Raw genomic sequence first — 21,779 nt, 5'->3', positions numbered from 1 at the left:
GCATGCGTGATGCACCCGCACCCCCACCAATGGGAGGCCCTCGCCGCGGCGCTCGGCTAGCGCTGCCTGGCGCCTTAAGCGGGCGAAGGGCAAAGGCTACGGGGCGACAGCACGTGTGTGCGGGGACCCGGGGAGGCGCGGCCGGGTGAGGCGGGAGCCTGCGCGCGGGGCGCGGCCGGTGTGAGCGAGCTGCCCCCGGGCTTGTGCAGCGCCGGCAGCCGGGGAGCGGGCTGCGGGGCCGGAGCCGGCTCGGTCGCGGGGCGGGCCCCAGCCCGGGAAGGGTGCCCCGGCGGGTGGCTGCATCGCGGTGTCTGGACGGCGTGCCTCAGAGCAGGGCGAGATCACGCTGGCCGAGCCGAGCGAGGCTTGTTGCGGGCGTGGGGTGGGGTCCGTGGTCTCAGGTGACCCTTGGGTGGGTCTGGCGTACGGCAGCCACAGCAGCGGGCCCTTGCTCCGTGTGGTTGGCTGGACATAACTGAATCTGGTCATTATTTTCCGGTCTGTACCGGACCCCGTGGCTCGCCTTTGGAGGGGTGGGTTCGGTTCAGCTGTTGGCACTGGCGGTGCTTGCTGTGTAATGGGCGAGGTGCCAGGGCCCAAGGCAATTAGGTGCCTGGGCTTAAGCAACTCTTTTACATTCATAACTGGTACAACAAGCTTAGCGGTGCTGGGGCTATGAACTGCCAAGCCTAGAGGTGCCGGGGCTCACACCTGGCAAACCTTGGGACAAATTAAGCACTGGATGTAGGGTCTGATCCTGAGACGTGGTGGGCATGCGCAGTTTCCTGTGATTTTTCGGAGGAATGTTGGGTAGTTCAGCACCTCTCATAAAAAGGCCCAGTTTATGTTGTTGTCTTCTCAGTTTTCCCAGCTCTTGTTTGCCTGGTATCCAATGCTGTGTCCACTGATTTCAGTGGATTGGATCCTCAGTGACCAGACCTGCTTATCAAACCCAGGTCTCTTGCATTGTAAAGCCGAATGAACATAGGGCTAGCCCAAATAAAAGTCTGCTTTACTAGAGATAAATAACCATTAATTCTGGTATTCTTAAATCTTTCTGGTTAATGTTTATTTCAAGTGCATCTAATATTTTTGTGAATATTTGACGTTTCAGATACAATAGTAGTCTCTATGGCTGCAATTTACTCAGGAATTCACCTGAAGCTGAAAAGTGCAAAAACCTCTTGGGAAGACAAAATCAAATTAGCTCACTTTGCATGGATTTCCCATCAGTGCTTTCTTCCAAATAAAGAACAAGTATGGTTTTCTGTTTTTTTTTTTTAAATTGTTTTAATTGTCAAATGCAGAAAAATGTACCCATTAGTTGCTGTGGAGACCAGGCTGATTCAGAGGATGAATCAAGATGCATTGCATAGCCTTTCACCTGTAGACACTGGTGCAAATACAGCTGCAATAGGGAGTAACTGAAAGTTGTTGCTGCTGATGGTTGTGAAGTAGACCAGTCTGTTTCCTAATAGGCTTTCATCTCCAACACAACAGTGACCACTAAGAGGCAGTCATATGGAAGTTTTGTTTAGTGGCTTCAGTAGAAAGTCCAAGTATAGAATGGGCTAAAGAATGAACTACCTTCTCACATCTAAAGATGGTTTTTCCAATTCAGGATTGGGACATGCTCATGGGGCAGAGGGGAGAGAGATGCAATGTCCATGCTATACTTGTTTTGTGGATAAATTGAAGACCTCTGTCTCCAGAGTTGTAAGGCTAGCATCTTTCATCACATTTCCTACATGGCCCCCGCAAAGTCTTGCCAACCGTTTCCTGATAATGGCTAAAATGACCATCCACCAGTCCAGGACGGGGAAATTGGACTGGTGGGGGAGAGTTCTCTGTGGCTGTGAGACCTGTTTCCTGGCACATTATCTGTGTGAATCTGGGCAGCATGACCACTCACTCCTTGGATTCTTCCTTGGAGTAGCGGGTATTGTCCAGCACATTCTCTGTGCGGTGTTCCTCTCTGGATACCATGTTTTGATCCTGTGACCTGTTTTTTTGTTCCCTGTAAATAGTTGATTTCTGGGACTTGTGGCTCCTCCTTTCACCTGAGGGGGGCAGACCTTACATCGTTTAGTGGGCTTTGCCTGCTGACCCAGCTATCAAACCACCTAGCATTTTAGTTGAGAATTTAGCACAAGAAGGATCTGTAAAAGTGTGTTTTTTTTTTTAAATTGTTCTATGAATTGCTTTAAAACATGAAATTAACCTTTAATAGAATGGCTAAGTGAGCAATGTTATACAATTTAATTGTGTATTAATGGTTTTTGCCTATATTTCCTTAGCTTTTTAAAGAAAAGTAAAACTTTTAAAATGTTATTTCAAAGCATCTTCTTAAAGAACTTGGAAAAAAATTAAGAAAAATCTTATTTATTTCACATCTATGTACAAAAACGGAGCAGAAATTGAAGGCTTCCTCTTTACTCCCCTGTGAGACTTGGCTTCAGTGGCTTTAATAATTTTAAAATTATCTTATTATTTCTCTCACAAAATTTAAAAACTCTATCGTCTTTGCTAGCAGAGATTGTTTCCTTGAATTTGGCTCACTGGGTTAAAGTATGTGCTTCTTTCTTAACCGTAGTTGTAGATCTGAAGGCTTTGTAAGAGCTGGAAACTTCATAATGGTTAGCATGGAGCTTGCAATCTATGTACCTTGAAAGTTCAGTGCTGACTTATGACATTTATAATCCTTTACAGGTCAGACAGGGCCTTTGGAGCTTGTAACTGTATAATGGTGATTGTGGAATTTATAAGATATTCAGGTCTGGTCTGCAGACCTTCTAGTACATGGACTATGTCTGTACACCTTGTAAGCAAAGCAGACACTGCCCAAGGATTTTGTAAGCTCTACAGATTGCAAAGCATCAGAGGGTTTTTTTTGTTTTTGTTTTTTCTCTCTCTATATCTATCTATCAATATCACAGAGAGAGAGAGAGAGACTGAAAAAATAGGAACTCCAAAAAAGTTAAATCAGGCCTGTGCAATCATTCTGTTTGGGGATCGAGATTTTAAATAAACGTGCAATCTTTAGGACAAGCTGTTTTTGCATTTTGGAAATGAGAACAGTTTTTATAAAGTGAAAATCGACAATTCTTTTCATAAGTTCCCTCACTTAAAAATGTCCTCACTGATATAAAAATTTCATGTGAGAAATTTTCTCTGCTGGTTTAAGAGAAGCTGAAAGGAAATCAGCATTTTCACCCTTGAAATTAGCTTACTATGAAGGTTAGAGCATGAAGGGAGCCAAAACTGAGTTTAGAAACTGTTACAAATTCAGGCCCTGATCCTGCTTGGAGAACTGCATAGACAAACTTCTGTGTCCACATCAAGCTCATTCCACACAATTCTCAGGTGTGAAGTGGCTACTACAGTTCTGTAACCTTTTCCCATGGAGGTAAAGATGATCACCCACAGCTGTATATTTTTGTTTGTTTAAATTACACAGGTATTACTTGATTGGGTGAGCCATGCATTGGTTTCATATTACAACAAGAAACTTGAACTGGAGGATGAAATTGTTGAGAAACTTTGGACATACCTGGATAACATTCTTCATAGCAGAAAACTACAGAATCTCTTAAAGGATGGAAAGACAATCAACCTCAGTTTTTTGATTGCACAGGTAACTCAAACCAAACTCTTTGTTAAGTGATGAATGTCAGTGCAGTATGTGATACAATATATGACTCTTCCTTTTAGAGGTAGGTGTTGTATGAAATAGTTAGGGATAATTTAGCTTACATTTTTAGGCCATTGTATTTATTTTCCCTTCTATCCCCTCTGTTGCAAGACAGCTGATATTTGTGGAGAACAAAGATTGAAAGCAACAACACTTCCCAATAGCCTCATACTCGGATGATTTCACACAGGTTTTCCCCTCCCCAAACTATCAGGGATGGAACAGGATTAAATATTTTGGTTAGTAAGTAAAGACCCAGTCAGGCAACCCCTATTCTCACAAGTAGCCTAGATGACTTCATTCAGACTACTCATGTGAGAAAGAGTTAAAGGCTCGCAAATGTATATTAGTACAGGAAACTCTGGAGGATCATATGGCTGTTTTTAGAGTATAATTGGAATTATTTGCTTACTGATTGAGATCCTTGCTAAATAGGTTGTCCAACTGGGGATAAGGAGGGAATTTCCCCCCCTGTTGGTAGGGACCTTGTTGGGATGGGGAGGGCATCTTGCCTTTCTTTTCTCTACAGCACTAAGTAAGTTTCCTCACGGTTAGAATGAGGTGGACTATCATGCATCATTATTGCTGCTGCTGTTCTTACAGTAGTCAGTCAGGAATGGGGTCTCATGTCAGATGCTGTGCAGACACATGCAAAGACACGGTCCCTACCCTGAAGAATTTATAATCTGAAAATGATCAATTGTCTATGCCTGGGGTCAGGAATAACCACTGGTGGGTCTATGTCCTTCCCATCTTCTGTTACTAATGATTGTTTAAGTGCTGTTGATGTGTCCAGCCGGAGCTGCCCAGCAAATAGAAGATTGTTGTCTGTTCCCCAATGACCTTTGTTTCTGTGTGCAAGGTTGATAGTGATGCTTTTTTTGTTGTTTTATCTTCAGGTCATAAATGAAAGGATATCCGAGTCCTGCATTCAAAAATCCTGCGGAAATGTTGGTACAGTGCTAAGTTGTTGCAGGAGCATCCTTTCCACTCCGCCTCTCTCCATCATCTATACCACAAAATGTGAGCTGATGGTGAATCTCCTAAGCAAGCTCTCCTGGCTGGCCTGTCAATGGCTGACCTCAGAAGATGCTGTGACCTCCCAGTTGTTTGATGTCCTCCAGCTGACCTTTGCTCAGTACCTCCTGATTCAGAGGCAACAGATCAACCCAAATCGTGTGTTTGGGCAAGTGACCAGCCACTTGTTTCAACCATGTCTGCTCCTGAGGCATTTGCTTATGGCCAGAGCGTGGACACCAGCTGATGATGGCCGCGTACGTCAGCATCTGAGCAGGGAAATCCGAAACCAAGTAGAGGCTGTGCTGCAGGCTGGGATTTTCCAGCCTGAGATCTTGTCCTCTTACAGAGAGGAGCTCCTGTCAGAAAGGGAACTGCAAGAGAAAAAGAAAAGGGCTCTTAAAACTATTCTGATGCCAGTCAAAACAGTGCTGTCCAAGTTCCAGGATGCTAGCTTTTGTGAATCAACGCTCCAGGTGATCATAGTAGCAAATTCAGTACCTCTGCTTTATAAGCTCTTTTTGGATTCTTACTGTAAGGCAGAAAACCACATGGTCTGTTTCCACATGTTCACCAGGCTTTTTGGCTGTCTAAGGATTTCTCACCTGCAGGAGGATCTGTGGCAGGAGATGCTCTCGCCAGTAGACTGGAGCACAGAACTGCTTGCTGTGGAACAGCTCCTGAACTTGGTGCTCAGCAACGATATCTATAACGTTGCCGCTGACCGGATCAGGCACAAAGAGACCCAGTTCCAGTTTTACCGCAAACTGGCAGAAATGTTGGTGAATCACTCCCAGGCTTCCATCCCAGCTTGGTTTAGGTGTCTCAAGACCTTGATTTCGTTAAATCATTTAATTGTCGAGCCTGATCTGGATGACCTTGTGGCCTCAGCTTGGATTGATGCTGAGGTCTCTGAGCCACGTACAAAGAAGCCCCAAGAGACACTCATAAATGCCATGTTTCAGACTTACACAAAGCTGCGACAGTTCCCTAAATTCTTTGAAGAGGTTCTGTCCGTGATCTGCCGTCCAGCTGCTGAAGAGTTAAGGCTGCCAGTCTTGTCTGCTGGGCTGACGGCAAAGCTTCGTGAGTGCCTCCTCGAGCTGCCACCCAACCAGATTCTGGATATTTTGTTCCTCATACTGGAGAAGTGTCAGACTCAAATAATTCCTGACGTTAAAGATGATTCTGACATGGCACTGAAGCTGTTGTCTGTGAGCTCTGTGCTTCACACTTTTCTGTTCAACATGAAGAGTTTGGATAATGTCACCCCACTACCTGTTGTCCTTCGCACTCAGAGTCTGTTGGACAAGATGCAGAGAGAAGTAATCCAGCCATTGCTGGACCTATTGAAGGATCACTGGGCAGACGAAAATAAACCAGGGCTTTGGCTAGAGAAGGTCAGTGATTCCGCGCTCCTCCTTGTCTGCACATGGGTGGAGGTTGACACTCTGCTTAGTATAAACTGCAGCAAATATGTGTCTCGACTGGCTGAAGCAGCTGGTGGTGGTACTGACTGTGCTGCAGAGAGGTGGGACTTCTCAGCCCTTCTCCCTGGCGTGGATAGCCAGTGTTGGAAGAGGGTAGTGAGATTCTCAGGTAATTTCTGCTTACCTAGTAAATATTGCTTAGAATTGCTCATGCTTCAGAAAATAAAAAAGATCTTAATGCAAACCAGTTTTCAGACGGAGGCTGATCTTCACACCTTGCAGCATGCGGCAGCTTTCATCCTTCATTCTGGAAGATCAAGCATGAGCATGGAAGAGTCCGAACCTTGGAATGGCAACATCAGTGCAATAAATGCTCTCACCTACCCCGCTGCACACTGGTACCTTGTAGTCTCAAATCTAACAATCCTGATTCCTCATCTTTCTCTGAAAGATGTAGAGTATGTTGCTGATGTGCTTCTGAAGACTTTATCATCAACTAAAGCTCCGGGAGTTTCTGCAGATCAGAATTCCTTCATCACAGCTGAAAAGGTTTCTAAAGCCTTGCTGCATAGTACTTTTCTTCCAGAAATTAAGGTGCTTCACTGTGCTTTTATAAGCCGCGTTATTCAGCAGTGCTCTAGTGTGTTGTGTTCTGCTACTCAGGGCATCGTAGATCAGCCTATTCAACAGCTGTCTGCAGTTAATATACCATGGCATGAGGAAGTCCTCTCATCTTGCAAGATGGTTGGCATGGGGGAGGCACAGTCAGAAAACAATCAATCAAAGGATGAACCCTTCATTTGCTGGACAACAATGGAAAAAATTGCTCAACATATATTGTTGTTAACAAGGACCGGTTCCCCCATCACTTTGGAAGAAGACCAGATAGAAAGCTTTTTGCATTTACTAGAGATGATTTCTGCATTGAAACTTGACAGTCTTTTTCCTTCAGACCATACCCGTTGTTTTCTCTTGCTGCTATCCTTGGTAGCCAATACCAGAGCTAACATCTCTTGCAGTAAGTTGCTATCACTGAAGTTTCTAATTACCTGCTTCCGCCTCCTAACATGCCTACAGACTGGCAGAAGTGTCAACTCTGTCTTTAAAGTTTTTCATGCCAGTGATGCTCTTGAGGCTGTCATGACCGCCCTGTTTGCAGCCAGCAAGTGCTTTGCTGATGTTTTGACCACTCCTGCCTGGGCAGAATTTCTCCAGGTGATCCAAACCTTTTTGGAATGCTTTCTTCAGATGATTGTCGAAAAGAGGCAGAGCCTGAAACTCAATTTGGAAAAGTTCACTTTTTTCCTAGCGAGCTGCAAACCATATGCTGATGCAGACAGAGGCAAGCCCTGCAACACTGCAGTCAATCAGCTGCTCCTAGTGCCGCTAACCACACTCTGCCATGTTCTGACTCTGTACCTCCAGCAGCAGCCAGAGAAGAAACAACAACTGACAGAAATGCTGTCTGCTTTGTTGGAGCCAACAGTCCTCCAGACAGGAACAGCCATCCAGCTCTGCCTTAGAAACCTCACCAAAGACCAGCCTTTGCCTTTGGCATTCATCCCAGCTGTCTCAACTCTACTGAAAGCAGATCTGAGCTACATGTGCACTGGTGGCTTTATGAAAATAGAAGGCAAGCAAGAGAATCCTAAAGACCCAGGAAAATATCGGGAGTATTCCCACACTGAACTGTACCAAAAGTTTTACACTCAGGTACTGAGAGAGCTGACCTCTGTGGAAGGCCATCTCCAGTTCTTTCACTCTGCCTTGCAGTTTTTAACTGTTTTCTGTTCAGTAACAGATCTGTATCCTGGAGAAGAGACTCCTCTCACTGTGTTCCATGCTGTAAAAAAACTACTTGCTGGTACAGAGCTCTTTTTTTTTTTTCTTCAACTCCTCCGTTTAATTTTGGAATACAGGGGTGGGTAAAAGCATCCAAGAGGTTCTTAAGAAAGTCACAAGATATCCACGTATGCTAGTCCATCAGTAAATTGGTCCTATCTTTTTAAGAAACAAACTGGGAAGCTTTTAGAGGGATACTGTTGTCATGACTGGGGCGCAGTGTTGACCTGTCTTGGTAGGGGTCTCATCTGGAAGGTCTTTGAGGATGTCAGCCACGTAGTTATTTTGATCTCCTTGCTTTCACAGAAATAGTTACTCATGTGCCTCAGTGCTCATTTTTGTGCAAAAATATGTATTTTGCCTATGCTAATGTATATTTTGTGACACAAATCTATCAAGGTTTGAAAATGTAGCCCTTAGCCCTTTTTAAAATACTACACTGTTCTATAAATGATGGCTCAAGGCACTGAGAAACACCCCTGTAGAAATATTCTGTTTAGGACCATTTCACCAAATGTGGTCAAACTTTTTGGGGCTGCTCTGAAGATGCATTTTTTTTGGTCTTATGTATCTGGTATAGCAACTATCACTGAAGGAGTTAATGGATCGGCTTAGTTAAATAACTCAGCACTTTTCACTGAAGATCTCAGAGGGCCTTACAAAGGTAGATAAGTATCATCTCCATTTAAAGGTGAGGAAATTGAGGAACAGAGAGACTACTGGCCTGGTTTTCAGAGGTGCTGAGCATAATATACTCCAGGCAAAGTCCATGATAGCTGTGGGTACTCGGCACCTCTCAGACAGCTAGACCCTTTATCACCTGCACACAGTGAGCCAGTGACAGAATTGGAATTAGGGGAACCTGGTCTTCTGACTGCCAGTGTGATCTAACAACTATGCTATGTTGCCTCATTTAAAATATAACCTAAACTGACATTGCACATGTGCAGTGTAGTAGAACCAAAAAACCTGGCAATATTATTTTTGTCTTTGATGCCTGAAAGATTTGATTTAGTCTAGTTTACTACTACAGTGATCTTACAAATGTATATTACCCCCTGGTTGGTAGGGAATCACAAATGCACTTAATCCCTTAATTGTAGTACAATTCTGTATGGAGAAGCCTTTTTGTAAATCTGTTTGTGAGCCTGGCTGAAGCTCTTGCTAGTTGAGTTGCAAGTAGATTTTTATATTGTGTCTATGTATAATATTTCTTGCACGCTGTGTATCTCAGTTCTTTCCAGTTACATCCTACTGCCTCCTATGGTGAATTCTGTAAGTGTTAAAACAGGATTGGGAGTCAGGATTACCAAGTTCTGACCCTAGCTTTTCTGCTGACTCCCGCTTAACATCTCTGTACCACACTCTACTCATGTACAAAGCTGGTATATTTATTTAGTGCAGAGGCATAATTAATGGTGATAAAATGCTTTGAGATTCTCTGATGAAATGTGCTGTAGAAGTGCCAGGCTTTAAATAGATTAAAATTATTTTCTCCTACAGAAAATCTTGCCACAAATCCCAGGAGTTACTGCTACATTCAGGGTGTTTGTGGAGCAGATAAATATGCTTGCAAAGTAAACCAAAATTTAAACTAGTCATAGATAATATAATCTTTGACTTCATATGTAGGAGACCTGGTCGCTGCTAAACTGAGATCTAAGCATTGTCCATTAATATTCATGTGATGTGTGGCTCTCCTCCCAACACCCTGATATTCTGTAGCTTGTGATCAACTTGTTCCCCTAGCTTGTGAACAAGCCTCATTATGGGGTTTTCACAGAGTGAAGGCATTTAATCAAGATACTGACTGCGGGATACACAGTAGGATGGGAATGTTCTGAATGACACGCTGCTGCTGTGGTAGGTGGGAGAAAGCAGTTCTGTGCGGGTGAACATTAAAAAATCACTCTCAGAGAGAGCTCTTTTTCAAGGCTTGATTTTGAAAGGGGTTTTTTGGCAGTTCCCCAGGTGGATAAGCAATTCAGACGTGTTTGTGTCTCTTGAATATGCAGGCCCTGGCACCACAGTCCAGGTGATTCAAGATCTAGAAATGCAGCTGACAGAATTGATGACCCAGCTGGTGGAGAGCTGCACGACTGAGGAGTTCTCTGTCATGATGAGGCTGGTGCTCCAAGGACTTGAAGTTAGCAATATTTGGAAACAAAATCCTAAAGTAGGGAACTTTGGGCTTATTTCTTATTTATTTTCTTTAGTTTTCTCTCCATGGCTTGAAGAACTGCAATAGAACATGGATGGTATCTGATAAAATGGGCAGGAGGAAAGACCGTGAACACGACATGAGGAACACATAAGAGTTTGGCTTTAAATGTGTGTTTGTTATGCTGCACACTCATGGTAACTTACATGGCAATAAACCTGGTGCTTAGGTACTGTGATGAAGAGTGCCCTAGAAATACCTGAGATCGATAGACTCCACTATTAAAAAGAGAGAAACTTCTTACCTATGAAGAAAGCTTTCAGTAGGAGCCCCAGGCATTTAGCACTCTAATTCCCAGTAACATTAACAGGAGTCTCACATCAGTGAATTCCTGTAGAGAATGCAGAAAGTCGACGCCTATGTGTTAATTCTAACATTACAAACTGGCCAAATAAAAGTTTTAATTTTGTTTCCTATTATGTTATTCAGTAGAGTCCTCAGACTCAGCACCCAGAAAAATTTGTGATAATTCTGTAGGTGATTACCAGGAAGCTGGTTCAGTCCACGAACTCCATTCACGCAAAACAAAGATTTGCCTAGTTCATTTAAAAGTCACACCTAGTGTGGTCAGTTCTTTGCAGTTATAGGTGTAAACTGGCACATGCTAGTATACATTTCTTGTAATGTGGGTGGTTCTTTGCTTATCACAGTACTACTTAGCACTAACTGAGCACTTTTCATTGGCAAAGTGCTTTACAAACACAAATGTACTGATCGTCACAAGACTGCTTTGAGAAGGAGGGCAAGTTAGTACAATTATCCCCATTTTTCAGATGGAGAAACTGAGACCAAGACCAGACAAAAGGTTTTATCACTTAAAAATTTCCCACTATTGTTACCACCAAAGCTGTAGCATAGACAAGAGACTTGCAGCCACTGGCATTTTAACCATTTTATTGTCCAAACCTACTCTGAGCAGGGTCAGGTGGCATGGTGCTTTTAAACACCAGCAGTTATGTGAAGCACTGATTATATTAGTGCTCCCACTATTCTCTTCTGTATAGGTTCTTATACCGTGCTCATTACTGTAGCATCTGAGCATCTTCCAGTAGTTCATTAAGTGACATGTAACATCTGTCGCCAATGGAACTGAATTGGTAGTTGTAACATTGGGAAGAAATTTGGCAAACAAGCCTGGCATAGGCCCCCCCCGGAAGGTTAAGTGACTTGGAACTCGGAGCCTTGCTGAAGCTCAGGAGTATCTGGCTCCCAGACCTGCCCATTTGGAAAAGGCATCTGTGTGTCATCTCTGTAGATAACGTCCATTTAAAAAAAAAATCTAACCTGATCTTTCTACATGGTTTGTGTAACGCTAATCGACGTAGCATATAGGCATTGAAATCCACATGTTTTTGGACTGTAAGGCTGAAATACATTGATGTTCTATGTTTTCATCTTAGTTCTTATAAGCCAATATGTGGTGACATGTTAGCTGGTAAATGTGATGAGATTATGCTGGTTATATGGCAGGCTCAAACCACAAGTGAGTTTCATATGTGTATGTTCACACTACTTCCCTCCATTATCTATAATGGCTGCTACATGAGTTGATCTGCCTTTATTTTTAAATGTTTTAATGTCACGATTTGCTTTTAAAATAGATATAGTACAAAATGCTAAGGTGATTATTGCTCAGTGCAAATTCTGTTGAGCTGCTGATAATGTGATGTCTCCACTGAGAGGTGCCATATTTCAAGTGAGCGTATTTATCTTTTTGCAGTGATTGTTTATCCATTTTTTTGCAGGAAGTATTGTCAGCTGTTACGCTAACCAAATTGCTGCTCAGCTGCCCGTTAACTGGAGAGAAAGAGAAAGCTTTCTGGTTTACCAGCCCACAGATAATCACAGCTTTAGTTGTAAGTAACTCCCACGGTATAAGTTACCTATCACTTTTGTTTGACAGAGCCTGTAACAATTGTGTCTGAAACATACATAAAAATATATATTTAAAAAAAAAATTCTACATTTGACATCAGTTTGGCTAGGATCCATTTACGCTGTTTGGCCCAAATTTCCTCAAGTATGTCCTTGTATATTGGCATGGCACACACAGTCGTTCATTAACATCACCATTACTTTGAGGAAGATTACATCTTTGGGGCTGCACTGCATTGTGTAGCGGTTGAGAGCATCTCACTAGGCTACATGGAGAGGCTTAGAGAGTTGCTTCTCCCCAGGCCTGGGCAACTCTTCTTCTGATCCAAAGGAGGAGAAAACTGTTTGTTGGCTTTTTGCTTTGCTACAAGGCCAAACTAATAAAAAAGAGCATATAACAATGACTGAATAAGTGAATGAAAATAATTGAATCAGTTTCCTTACCTGTGTTGTGCTGCACCCAACTGTAGTAGTGTTGGTGCTTGCCATCACAATGCCTGACTCTCTGGGACCAGAGATTTGTCTGGCAGTGGCTTGGGGTGAGTCAATGCTTGTGAAGGACAGAAATATCCACTGGAACAGTGTAAAAACATGAACAGATGCAAATAGACCCTGTATAACACATCCTGTATGCATTTTCTCTATGGGATTGTGGGATAGATGCAACAATGCACAGACCTTACAGTGCTTTCAGGGAATGCTCCATGTGGATATGGCGCACGGCATGTGCCTAAAACAGATGGATTAGTACGGATGAGGCTTTATGCTGTTGCAGTTTGCGCCAGTGTACTCCTGCTGGTTCAAGTTGCAACAGTACAATTCTCTGGTGTGGAAGAAGGGGGTGTGTGGAGACAGCGGAATTCTTTTTTGTTACTGTTGTCTTGTCTTTCACATGTAGATACAAACCAAAGAGGCTTGTCGGGACCAGTTGCTGATTCCCACCGTTGTTGTTCCTATACTGGAGACAGTAGCAGCCCTGCTGAGGCAAGGAGAAGAGATTCTCTCCAATCCCCATCACGTGACCCTGGCATTCAGCATTCTTCTGACTGTCCCTCTGGATCATTTGAAGATGGAGGAGTATGGGAGCATCTTCCTGGGAATTCATGAAGTGCTGTTTTCCATACTGCAGTGTCACCCTAAGGTGAAGGGAGAAGGGGCTTGAAGGGTGGGGGATCAGAAATTTTAAGAAGCCAATCCCTGACCTATGACCAGGAGGTTGAAAACATGGAGGTTCTGAAATGATAAGATATTTGGAAGCAAATTATCACAACCTCTAAAGTTAGATTTGGCCAAAGTTTTTAAAAGGGCCTAAGTTCCATATTTAAAAAAAAAAAAAATGATACAGGCACTTAGGCTAAGTCTCTTTGTAGATCAAAAGGACTTAAGCACCTGGCTGTGTAAGTCACTTTTGAAAATTTTTGCCTCTAGTGCCTGTCAGCTGAAAGCTGATTTTTCCAAACTGTTTTCAGATGAATAAGTGTGTTGGTCCTTAAATCTCTGGTCCCTTGGGCAAGCACTGGTTCAGGACAGACAATGGTAAATGCCCCAGGCATTAGAACAGCATAACTTTCAACCTCTGCTTTGTGGATGTGGGGTTACTTTGAGATGATTGTAATTATTTGTATTAACCATAGCACCTACGAGCCCTAGTCAGGTACCAGGACCCCATTGTGCCAGCAGCCATAGAAACAGAACAAAAAGACAGTCCCTTCCCTGTAGCACTTACAGGCGATGTACCTTCCTTTAAGCACATAAATCCACTCTTATTTTGGGATGTTGAATGTCATGCTGCATGTGCTGCTTTAATAAAGGAACCATCCTCAAAGCCTTTTTTCTGTACTGCATTAGGTATTTATCTGATCCTCTTTCATTTGATGTTCTTGCAGGTGATGCTAAAAGCAGCGCCATCTTTCCTGAACAGCTTCAATAGGCTGGTTGTTTCTGTTATGCACGAGGGGCGACAGAAAGGAGACAGAGGTGCTGTGTCATCATTTTCATTAACGTAGCCGACTCTGAGTGGGTGCAATGCACAGAAGAATGTGCAGGACAGGGCAGGCTGTGTGTAACGTTAGAAGTTGAAACAAAGTCGCAGGGCCAGATCGTGGCTTTTGGGCCACTGGCCACATAGGCAGAAGTGAGGATGAGCCACGTAGCAGTTTGCACTCTGACACTCTTTGAAAGGTTCTTTCCAGGCTTCATCCTGGGAGACTAGCATAGTGCTTCCATTTCAAACTGTAACCCTGGCTGGCCCCAGCACAATCACACAACACAGACAGGGGCAAGGCTCCTTGTACCTTATGTCAGTTCCTCTCCCCGACCTTTGCGTTCTCACTCAGAAACAGCCACAGTAGCCCCCATTGTATAAGGTCAGTGAAAGTTTTAGGAAAAGCATGTTTTTTCTGGTGTGGTGGCTCCAAATGCTGATGATTTACACCATCACACTTGGGAAAGGGCTTTATATATGTGCTGCTAAACAGAGCCCTGTGTTGCAGATGTTAGATATGCTACAGACTACATGTTCATCATTTTGTGTTAGATACAAAACCAGAATCTTGTACATGTTCAAAGTGTTACTTGGGATTTACTTATTTGACTCCATTAATTCACGTGGCTAAAACCAAGTTCACTGCTTTGAAATTTACCCCACTTTGTGTGTGTGTATGTGTATTATAACCATGTATATGCAATAGGCAAGTACACTAAGATATTCCAAAGGGGAGAGAGAGGAATGATATATTGATGCACCCATGGCATAAAAGCTGGGGCTTATACATTTCAGTAGTATCCACATTTTCCAAAGAGAAGAATCAGTGGAAAGCTACAGGTTCAGGAAATGCTGTGATTTAGATACACTTCGTCTACCCCTGCAGAATTATTGTATTTTAATAATAAAAAACAAGACACATGCCTGAATTTTCCCCCCCACTTTCCTCCTAATTTCTATTAAGTTATCTCATTGCCTGCCAGTGAAGGATTGTTCCCTACAGAAAATTCAAGTCCTCTGTCCCATCTAGTTTTTAATGTCTCCAGTGATGGTGAGTCTCTTTGGAGACTGTGCCATGTAATAGGTCTCATTATCAAGAAGCAGCTTCTTGATATAGTATTCTGCAAGTGGCACTTCAAAAAAAAAAAAAATTAAAAAAATCTGATGTTTTTGCTCTTTTTCCAGTTAACTGGGCAGAGGGCTGGAACATGGGAGGTACCTTCCCCGCCCTTCTTTCTGCTTGAATTCATGTAACAAAAGTTGGCTGCATCCTAGTGTATGGTGGAGTTGAAACAGCCTTATGCCTTTATTCTTACAATATTGCCCTTGAAAGAGAGTTTATAAAGTGTTGTAAGGAATTGTTCATTTTCATAAGGGCACAGTTGCTTTTAAACCACTCTTCTGTTCTCACCTCTCCTGTAAAAAAATGCATTTTGGCAAATCCAAAATATGAAACCATGGCTAGGTAGTTGTTGAAGTTTTGTTTTTTTGGGGGGTTTTTTCCCTTGTATAACAATTTTTTTTAACCCCTAATTTTGCACCACAATTTGATTTCTGTTTTAGGGAGCACAGATGAGTTTGGAGTTGTATTGAAATGTGCACACTTGGTGGAAAGGATGTATAGTCACATTGCTGCAAAAACAGAGGAGTTCACAGTGTTTTCTGTCTTTATAGTGGCCCAATACGTGATTGAACTGCAGAAGGTAATATACACTCATCCACCTTAAAGTCATTTATAAGGTTCAGGTTGAGAGTCACTTATTGTTTAAAAGACAACTTTTTTAAATTTTTTAAAAATCCACATGCTGACTTGGATGTCTTGAAATTTGCTGTACCTCCTAGGGATGCAGAGTAGGGCTAGTGTTCCAAATTTGTGGTCATTTGAGCAAAGGTTCCTGAGATGATCTACCCCTTAAAATTGTTTTTACAAAATCTCCTGGTTCTTCTGGTGTGTTGGTTTTTTGTTTTGTTTTTGCATACACCTGAGGCTCGAACTATGGTTCTAATTCTCCCCAAATTGATCTCAGGTGCTTGGAATTATCTCGGCTGGTACATGATATCACTTCCCCAAAGGGGCAGTGGTGTCTTGAAAAAGTTAGAGGATAAAGTTTACTACTCCAGGTCAGGTTGAGCTTTCTGATGAATCAAAGAGAGAGTGATAGCCACGTGGGCATGTGCAGCAAGACTAGGGCTTTGTTGAAATTGGAGAGTTTGTAGGCAGCCCGCTCTTTCAGAAGATGAGTGGCGAAAGGTGATGTGCTGTGGTCATTAAATCTGAGGACACTCATGCACTGAGTTTGAGCCCACCCTTGGCAGTTATCAGAGACCGTTTGGACATCTTATGCCTTGCTCTCTGCCTACATTCTGTAGGGGTTTCTCTTGGACATTTTACCCTCAGACTAAAATTTCTGGTTTGAGAGCAATAATTTAGTGCTCTAAAATCTATAACCAGGCTCTAATCTTATTTTAGAAGTACTGCCAAGAATTTGACATTAATTAAACAGAGGAAAGAGTCTAGTAAGCAGTTAGGATGGTTACATCCTTCTCAACCATTTCTACTGAAAGCAAATATTCTTGCTCTTGCATAGTCTACAATGGAGTAGCTCCTTACAGCCAGACTTAATTTCTGAATTACTAATTTGTTCCAGGTTAGCCAATTTGGATTTCATTGAACACTGCCTGTGTCCATCAAAGCCTGCAAAATCCTCTTGTAATTAATTTGTGCTAGTGATCAGGGTTTTTTACATGTCTCCCTGTCCTAGGTTTAAAACTTCAACTGGGCCTTTTTCGTTTCTGTGCAGGACACACAGCTGCTCCATATCCTGCCTACTTACCCTAATTATTGATGTCCTGGTTATTGAATTTGCCCCAGCTAAGGCTCTAGAGAGTACTCGTGCTAAGGGCTGTCTCACAGCAAACTCTTTCCAAGGACTGCATTGTGTACTAGCCTCTCTGGGCCTGATCCATTGATATTCAGGTACCTTTCTGCAGTCGCCCAGCCAAGCGGGTTTGTCTTGCTCTCCTTGGCTGCTGCTCAAATGTCCAAATCCTCATCTTTGCATCAGCCATCTGGAGCAACTGCTGTAGGATCAAAAATCTCCACAGTTGTTGTCTGGCTTAATCCACTTCTGTACAGCTTGCCGGGTGCCTCACTGGGCTGCATCTCACATGAGCGGAACTTCAGGCTGTCTCTAGACGGACATCATACTTGCAAAGTACTGCTGCATTTTAACACTATATGATAATCTTTGAGTGTCCGCTACTGAGAGTGCCACGTGTGCTGCCCGAACCTTCAGTTGGCCGAACAGACGATTTTGTCCTTAGCTTCCCACATAATTCGGCCACCCTTTCAAGTAATGTTCAGCACGATCAGTTTCCTCAAGCTTCTGCAGTCAGAGCCATTCCCAGCAATAAGCTGGATATGGGTGATGGAGAGGAGTGACTGGAAGTAGTGCCATAGGGAACTCCCAACAGGGATAACTTTGGTGTTAACAAATCCAGCTGCTCCTGTCTTGCCTATCTTTTCCCCAGTAGGAGTAACTGGGGTAAATTAAGTTCTTGGTGCCAGGTCCTTCTGCAACTCACTCACATGCTGTTCAGACTTCTGTCTGTCTGTACTTTTTTGTGGCTTCCCTAACCTGTTTTTTCTAGCAGTGTTGAGTAACTCATCCACAGCAGCATGCTCTCTGGTATCTGCTTTACCTGTTTCCACATCCTCAGCGGAAGCTGCCAGCTTCTACTTCCTCGCTCTTTGTAATCATTTTTATGTTTTTACCTTTCCTTTTCTTTTCCACAAACTGCACCCTCCCACACCAAGACCAGGCAAATCCCGCTTTGGTATCAATTGCAGCTGTGGGGGCTCCAGGTGAGGAAGGAGTGAAGAAAGGGAGTGGGGGAAAATATTCAGTCAGTGTAAATGCAGGGTGCTCTTTTACCAAGTCCTCCTATTTTCCCCCCCCCCCCCCAAATTAGAGGAATTAAAACTATAAACAGCCATTCCTCAAAAGACATTACTAGAGCATTTGGATGGGCAATCCATAAAGCAAACTGAGATCCCACTATTCACTGGTTTCTGAATAAGAGCAGCTACTCCCTATAAGAGAGTACGTATGGCCAAAGTTTTAAAAAGTGGGTGCATCACTTGATCTTAAACTTTGCTGGGGTGTAAATATACCCCACACTAGCTTGCCATGCACTAACTGTCCACATGGACCCTGCTGCTGTGCAGTAAGAGTCCCTAGTGAGCTTTGAAATACGCCCATGTCAAAGCAGGGTAAATCAAAGCACACTATGAAGCTGTTTGTGTGTGGCAGCAGGGTCCACACTCAATTAATGCACGGCAGGCTATTGCGAGGAACTAACTCTTCATTTAGACATGCCTTCAGTGTTTCAGAACAGTGTCTTTCATATATAGAGCATAAGTTTGTTCTGCAAATAACAATGAAAGTTGATGTTTGAATCTCTTGGGTTTAAACATGCTGTTTCACTGGTTTTAAGCCTCGCTCTTTAAAACCTGCTCGGTAGCTGTGCTCGCTAATTATAGAACCGCTGACTGTCCCGCACCTGGTGTCTGTTTTAATTTTCACATACGGACATCTTCAAGTGATTTGAGTCTGTGTTAGAGCGTAAGGCCTCTGGAGACGTTAGCTAAAGGGTGCGGTGTAACCATATGCCTACCTAGTTAATGATAAATAACGGCACAAATTAATCTTTGTTTGGGGATTCATATGTTAATGGAATAATTGAGCATGAGGAGGAGAGTTAATGAATTGGTGGGACACTTATTGAATTGGTGATGTGGAGTTCTCTTTTTTTAAAAAAAAAAAAAAAAAAGGAGGATCGATCTCAAAGGGGAAAGAGGCTGGACCTGTACATGCTAGAAAGCACTTGTGACCGCTCATGTTGCTCTGAAAGAACAGAAGAGAAACCCCTTTTCAAAGTAGATTTTTACAAAGGCTGTACACACACTTGTACTCTCTCAATCATAAAGGGCACTTTCCCCTGATGAAAAATCTAGTTTATCAATATTTATCACAACAAATGTAGACCCTTATTAATTATTCTGAAATAAACCTAGAAAAGTCCATCATTGGCCCTGGGTACACCTGCAGCCTCTTCCACATGCTTGATCTCACCTTTCATGCGTTATCTCAGAGCTGTAGCATAATTCAGCAATGATGAAATAATTCTTCACACACTTAGCCGTCCCACATCAAGAGTTCTGTAACGCACATTGGTCTTGCTAACTATATAGACCATAACACGTGTGTAGTTAGAATTAACTGCCAGCTCACAGTGGCAGTTGTGTAAATCTCATTAAGGTTTTTAGACAGTGGTTTGTGGGAATTGCATTGTAAAGATAGTCAAGAGGAGTTGGGGCCAAATTCAGATGTGGTGTAAGCAGGTGTAACTCCACCGCAGATGCATCTGCTTACACCAGGTATGAACTTGGTCCAAATTCTCAATTATAGTGGCATTTCATGCTGTTCCTTCTGTGCAGCGATCAGCTGGCTCTTCATCCTCTTAGAAGGCAGCCCCTGCCCCTTCACTGCTCTGTGGCCTCAGGGCAGAAAGAGAGCCTGGACCCCGACACAGTGATTAGGAGTTCACTTCCATAGTGAAGAGTGTATTACTTGCCTCAGGAAGAGAGGAAAATTCTGAGTTTTAATGAGAGCCTTTCATGCAGTTTTCATTATGCTCTGAGTGCAGAAGCACAGGTCTGGAGGCACCAAGTTAATTTTAGTATTCAGCAGAGATAAGCCCTATTTCTGTGGCAAGAACAGCATGATCCGCTCCAGAGGCCACCTGAACCTAAAGCAGTAAAACGTTCAGTGAGCGGGTTATGATCCTAGGATGTGTTCCAGTTTGCCTAGAGCCCCAAAACACTCCAGTCAGCCTTGATGAGCTTTGTTATGGGGATTATGGCAGTTGTGGGAAGACAGTGTGTCTAGTGATCAGCAAGGGACTGAGTTAGGAGTTTTAGGTTGTATTCCCAGCTCTGCCATTAGCTTGCTGTATGACTTAAGGCAAGTCTTTTAATTTCTCTGTGCCTGGGGTTCCACGGGGTTAAAATGGGTCAAGTAAACACACACCTGAGAGGGTGTTCTTTAAGGCTTCTGTAATTAATGCTTATAAAGCAAATTGAAATTCTTGGATAAAAGTTGCTAGATAAATGCAGTTATTAAACTGGAAGAGGCAAAACAAACCAACCATTTTAGATGTAGGCTCACAGAAGGACTTGTTCCTAACTGAGATTTCAGTGTGCAGCATGCAGCTGATACGTTGGCTATTGTTCCGTCTCCTGAATATGAAAGAGGTGTACAAAAAACTGCTGGAAAAATCTATTCCAGGATGGGTGTCTTAGAATATTTTACTGTAGGGGTTTTTTTTTTGTTGGGATGATTTCAAATTCTCCCAAGTATAACACAGTGTTTACCTGAACACTCAGCACCGCTGCAAATCTTAATATACAGGATTATATATTACTGCTGTGTTTTAAATCAGGTTTGCAAAATCGGGGAGATAATTTATTATCTAATATTTTACACGGTGTTTAACAGACCATTCTAGATGGGCTGATATCTTGGATTGTATCTTGTCAGTACTTTTATTTCCAGTCACTTGACGTATACTAACTATGGAAAGTAAAAAGCTTCATGAGATTTTGTTCATCTCCTAGGTGACCTTACTTCCAGCTGTAAAGAAACATCTAACTGAGGGAATGTATCACATCCTAGACCTTTGCATTGAACGCGACATCAAGTTCTTAAACGCATCGCTACAGATGGGCGTAAGAGAAGTCTTTAAGGAATTGTACAATGATTATACCCACTACCACAAAACTAAAAAACATGGGGAGAAAAAGTACACTGCGTGACGTATCCTTCCTAACGTTTGCATAATCAATAAGAACTTGATCTTGTGTGGAGCTGAGAAAGCTCAGCTCTGATTGAGTTCAGGATGATCAACACGTTGCAGGATCATGCCATCAGTTGTTTTGCTAAAAGTAAGATACTGAATTATATGTCCCTGTATAATTGGCCTCGACATCTATGGTAGGAAAAGGACACATGCTTAGGCCTCGGCCCTGCTGCAGCTGTGCAGAGCCCCATTGAAATCTCTCTCTGCAGCCTGTATATGTGCTACTTGTTGCAGGATCTGAGGCCTTATGTAATTTTCCTGTGCAAGCAAAGAATGTACTGAGTGAAAACCTTCAGTTATTATACAACTGCCCTGCCCTGTTGTTTACAATGGGGAGCAGCGCTAAATAATGGTAAAGTACCCCAAGCCATACTTTGTTTTACATTCATGCTAAATAAATTTATTTGTGTGGCAACTGTAAAATATTCAGTCCGCTTCTGTTACGAAATTGTGTAAATACAGATTTTTAGAAAACCTGAAGTGGTGTTTGTATCTGTCTAGCCAGTAAGTTTTTTTCTACTGCGTCTTATGAAGTATCATCATAAACCCTGACCTGCTAGAAAGCTTTATCAAATATCTCCTTTCCGTCAAACCCAAAACACAGCTGATGCTGCCCTCCTGTGACTGTTTCATAAAATCACACATACTCACTTAATTTGCGCAAATATATAACCAAAGTAAATCATTCTGCCTGAGTACTTTTTGGTATCTTTACAAGTAATACCTAAGCTTTCCATAAGTGAAAGAGATTAGAGTGGGAGGAAAAAGCTTTTGCTTTTATTTTTTTGACTTTATGTG

At 42.7% G+C, this 21,779-nt stretch overlaps 1 protein-coding gene across 3 annotated transcripts; it reads left to right on the top strand.

Moving 5' to 3' along the window:
- Positions 1-58: 58 nt before the first annotated feature.
- On the top strand, positions 59-21,436 carry URB2 (URB2 ribosome biogenesis homolog). Of its 3 annotated transcripts, none has more exons than XM_074948821.1 (10): positions 59-145; positions 1,115-1,257; positions 3,458-3,634; positions 4,591-8,002; positions 9,996-10,156; positions 11,947-12,057; positions 12,975-13,217; positions 13,963-14,053; positions 15,624-15,763; positions 20,740-21,436. In XM_074948821.1, the coding sequence occupies exons 2-10, from the start codon at positions 1,132-1,134 to the stop codon at positions 20,935-20,937; spliced, it is 4,659 nt and encodes a 1,552-aa protein (XP_074804922.1). In that variant the 5' UTR covers positions 59-145; positions 1,115-1,131; the 3' UTR covers positions 20,938-21,436. The 3 variants fall into 3 exon arrangements, with proteins under 3 accessions (XP_074804922.1, XP_074804924.1, XP_074804923.1); XM_074948822.1 differs by lacking the exon at positions 59-145 and adding an exon at positions 320-401; XM_074948823.1 differs by lacking the exon at positions 15,624-15,763 and having other exon boundaries at positions 20,740-20,916.
- Positions 21,437-21,779: the final 343 nt, after the last annotated feature.

This window comes from Natator depressus, chromosome 3 (assembly GCF_965152275.1).
Source record: "Natator depressus isolate rNatDep1 chromosome 3, rNatDep2.hap1, whole genome shotgun sequence".
NCBI lineage: Eukaryota > Metazoa > Chordata > Testudines > Cheloniidae > Natator > Natator depressus.
Note: the sequence above shows the minus strand (reverse complement) of the source record. Positions and strands in the feature narration are given on the sequence as shown.

What these genes read in the sequence shown, in the direction of transcription:
- URB2 (XM_074948821.1), top strand. Translation starts at nt 1,132, where the DNA reads ATGGCTGCAATTTACTCAGGAATTCACCTGAAGCTGAAAAGTGCAAAA. An exon ending in TCAGTTTTTTGATTGCACAG is followed by an intron (nt 3,635 to 4,590) that starts GTAACTCAAACC and finishes TTTTATCTTCAG; the next exon opens with GTCATAAATGAAAGGATATC. An exon ending in AGATAATCACAGCTTTAGTT is followed by an intron (nt 12,058 to 12,974) that starts GTAAGTAACTCC and finishes TTTCACATGTAG; the next exon opens with ATACAAACCAAAGAGGCTTG.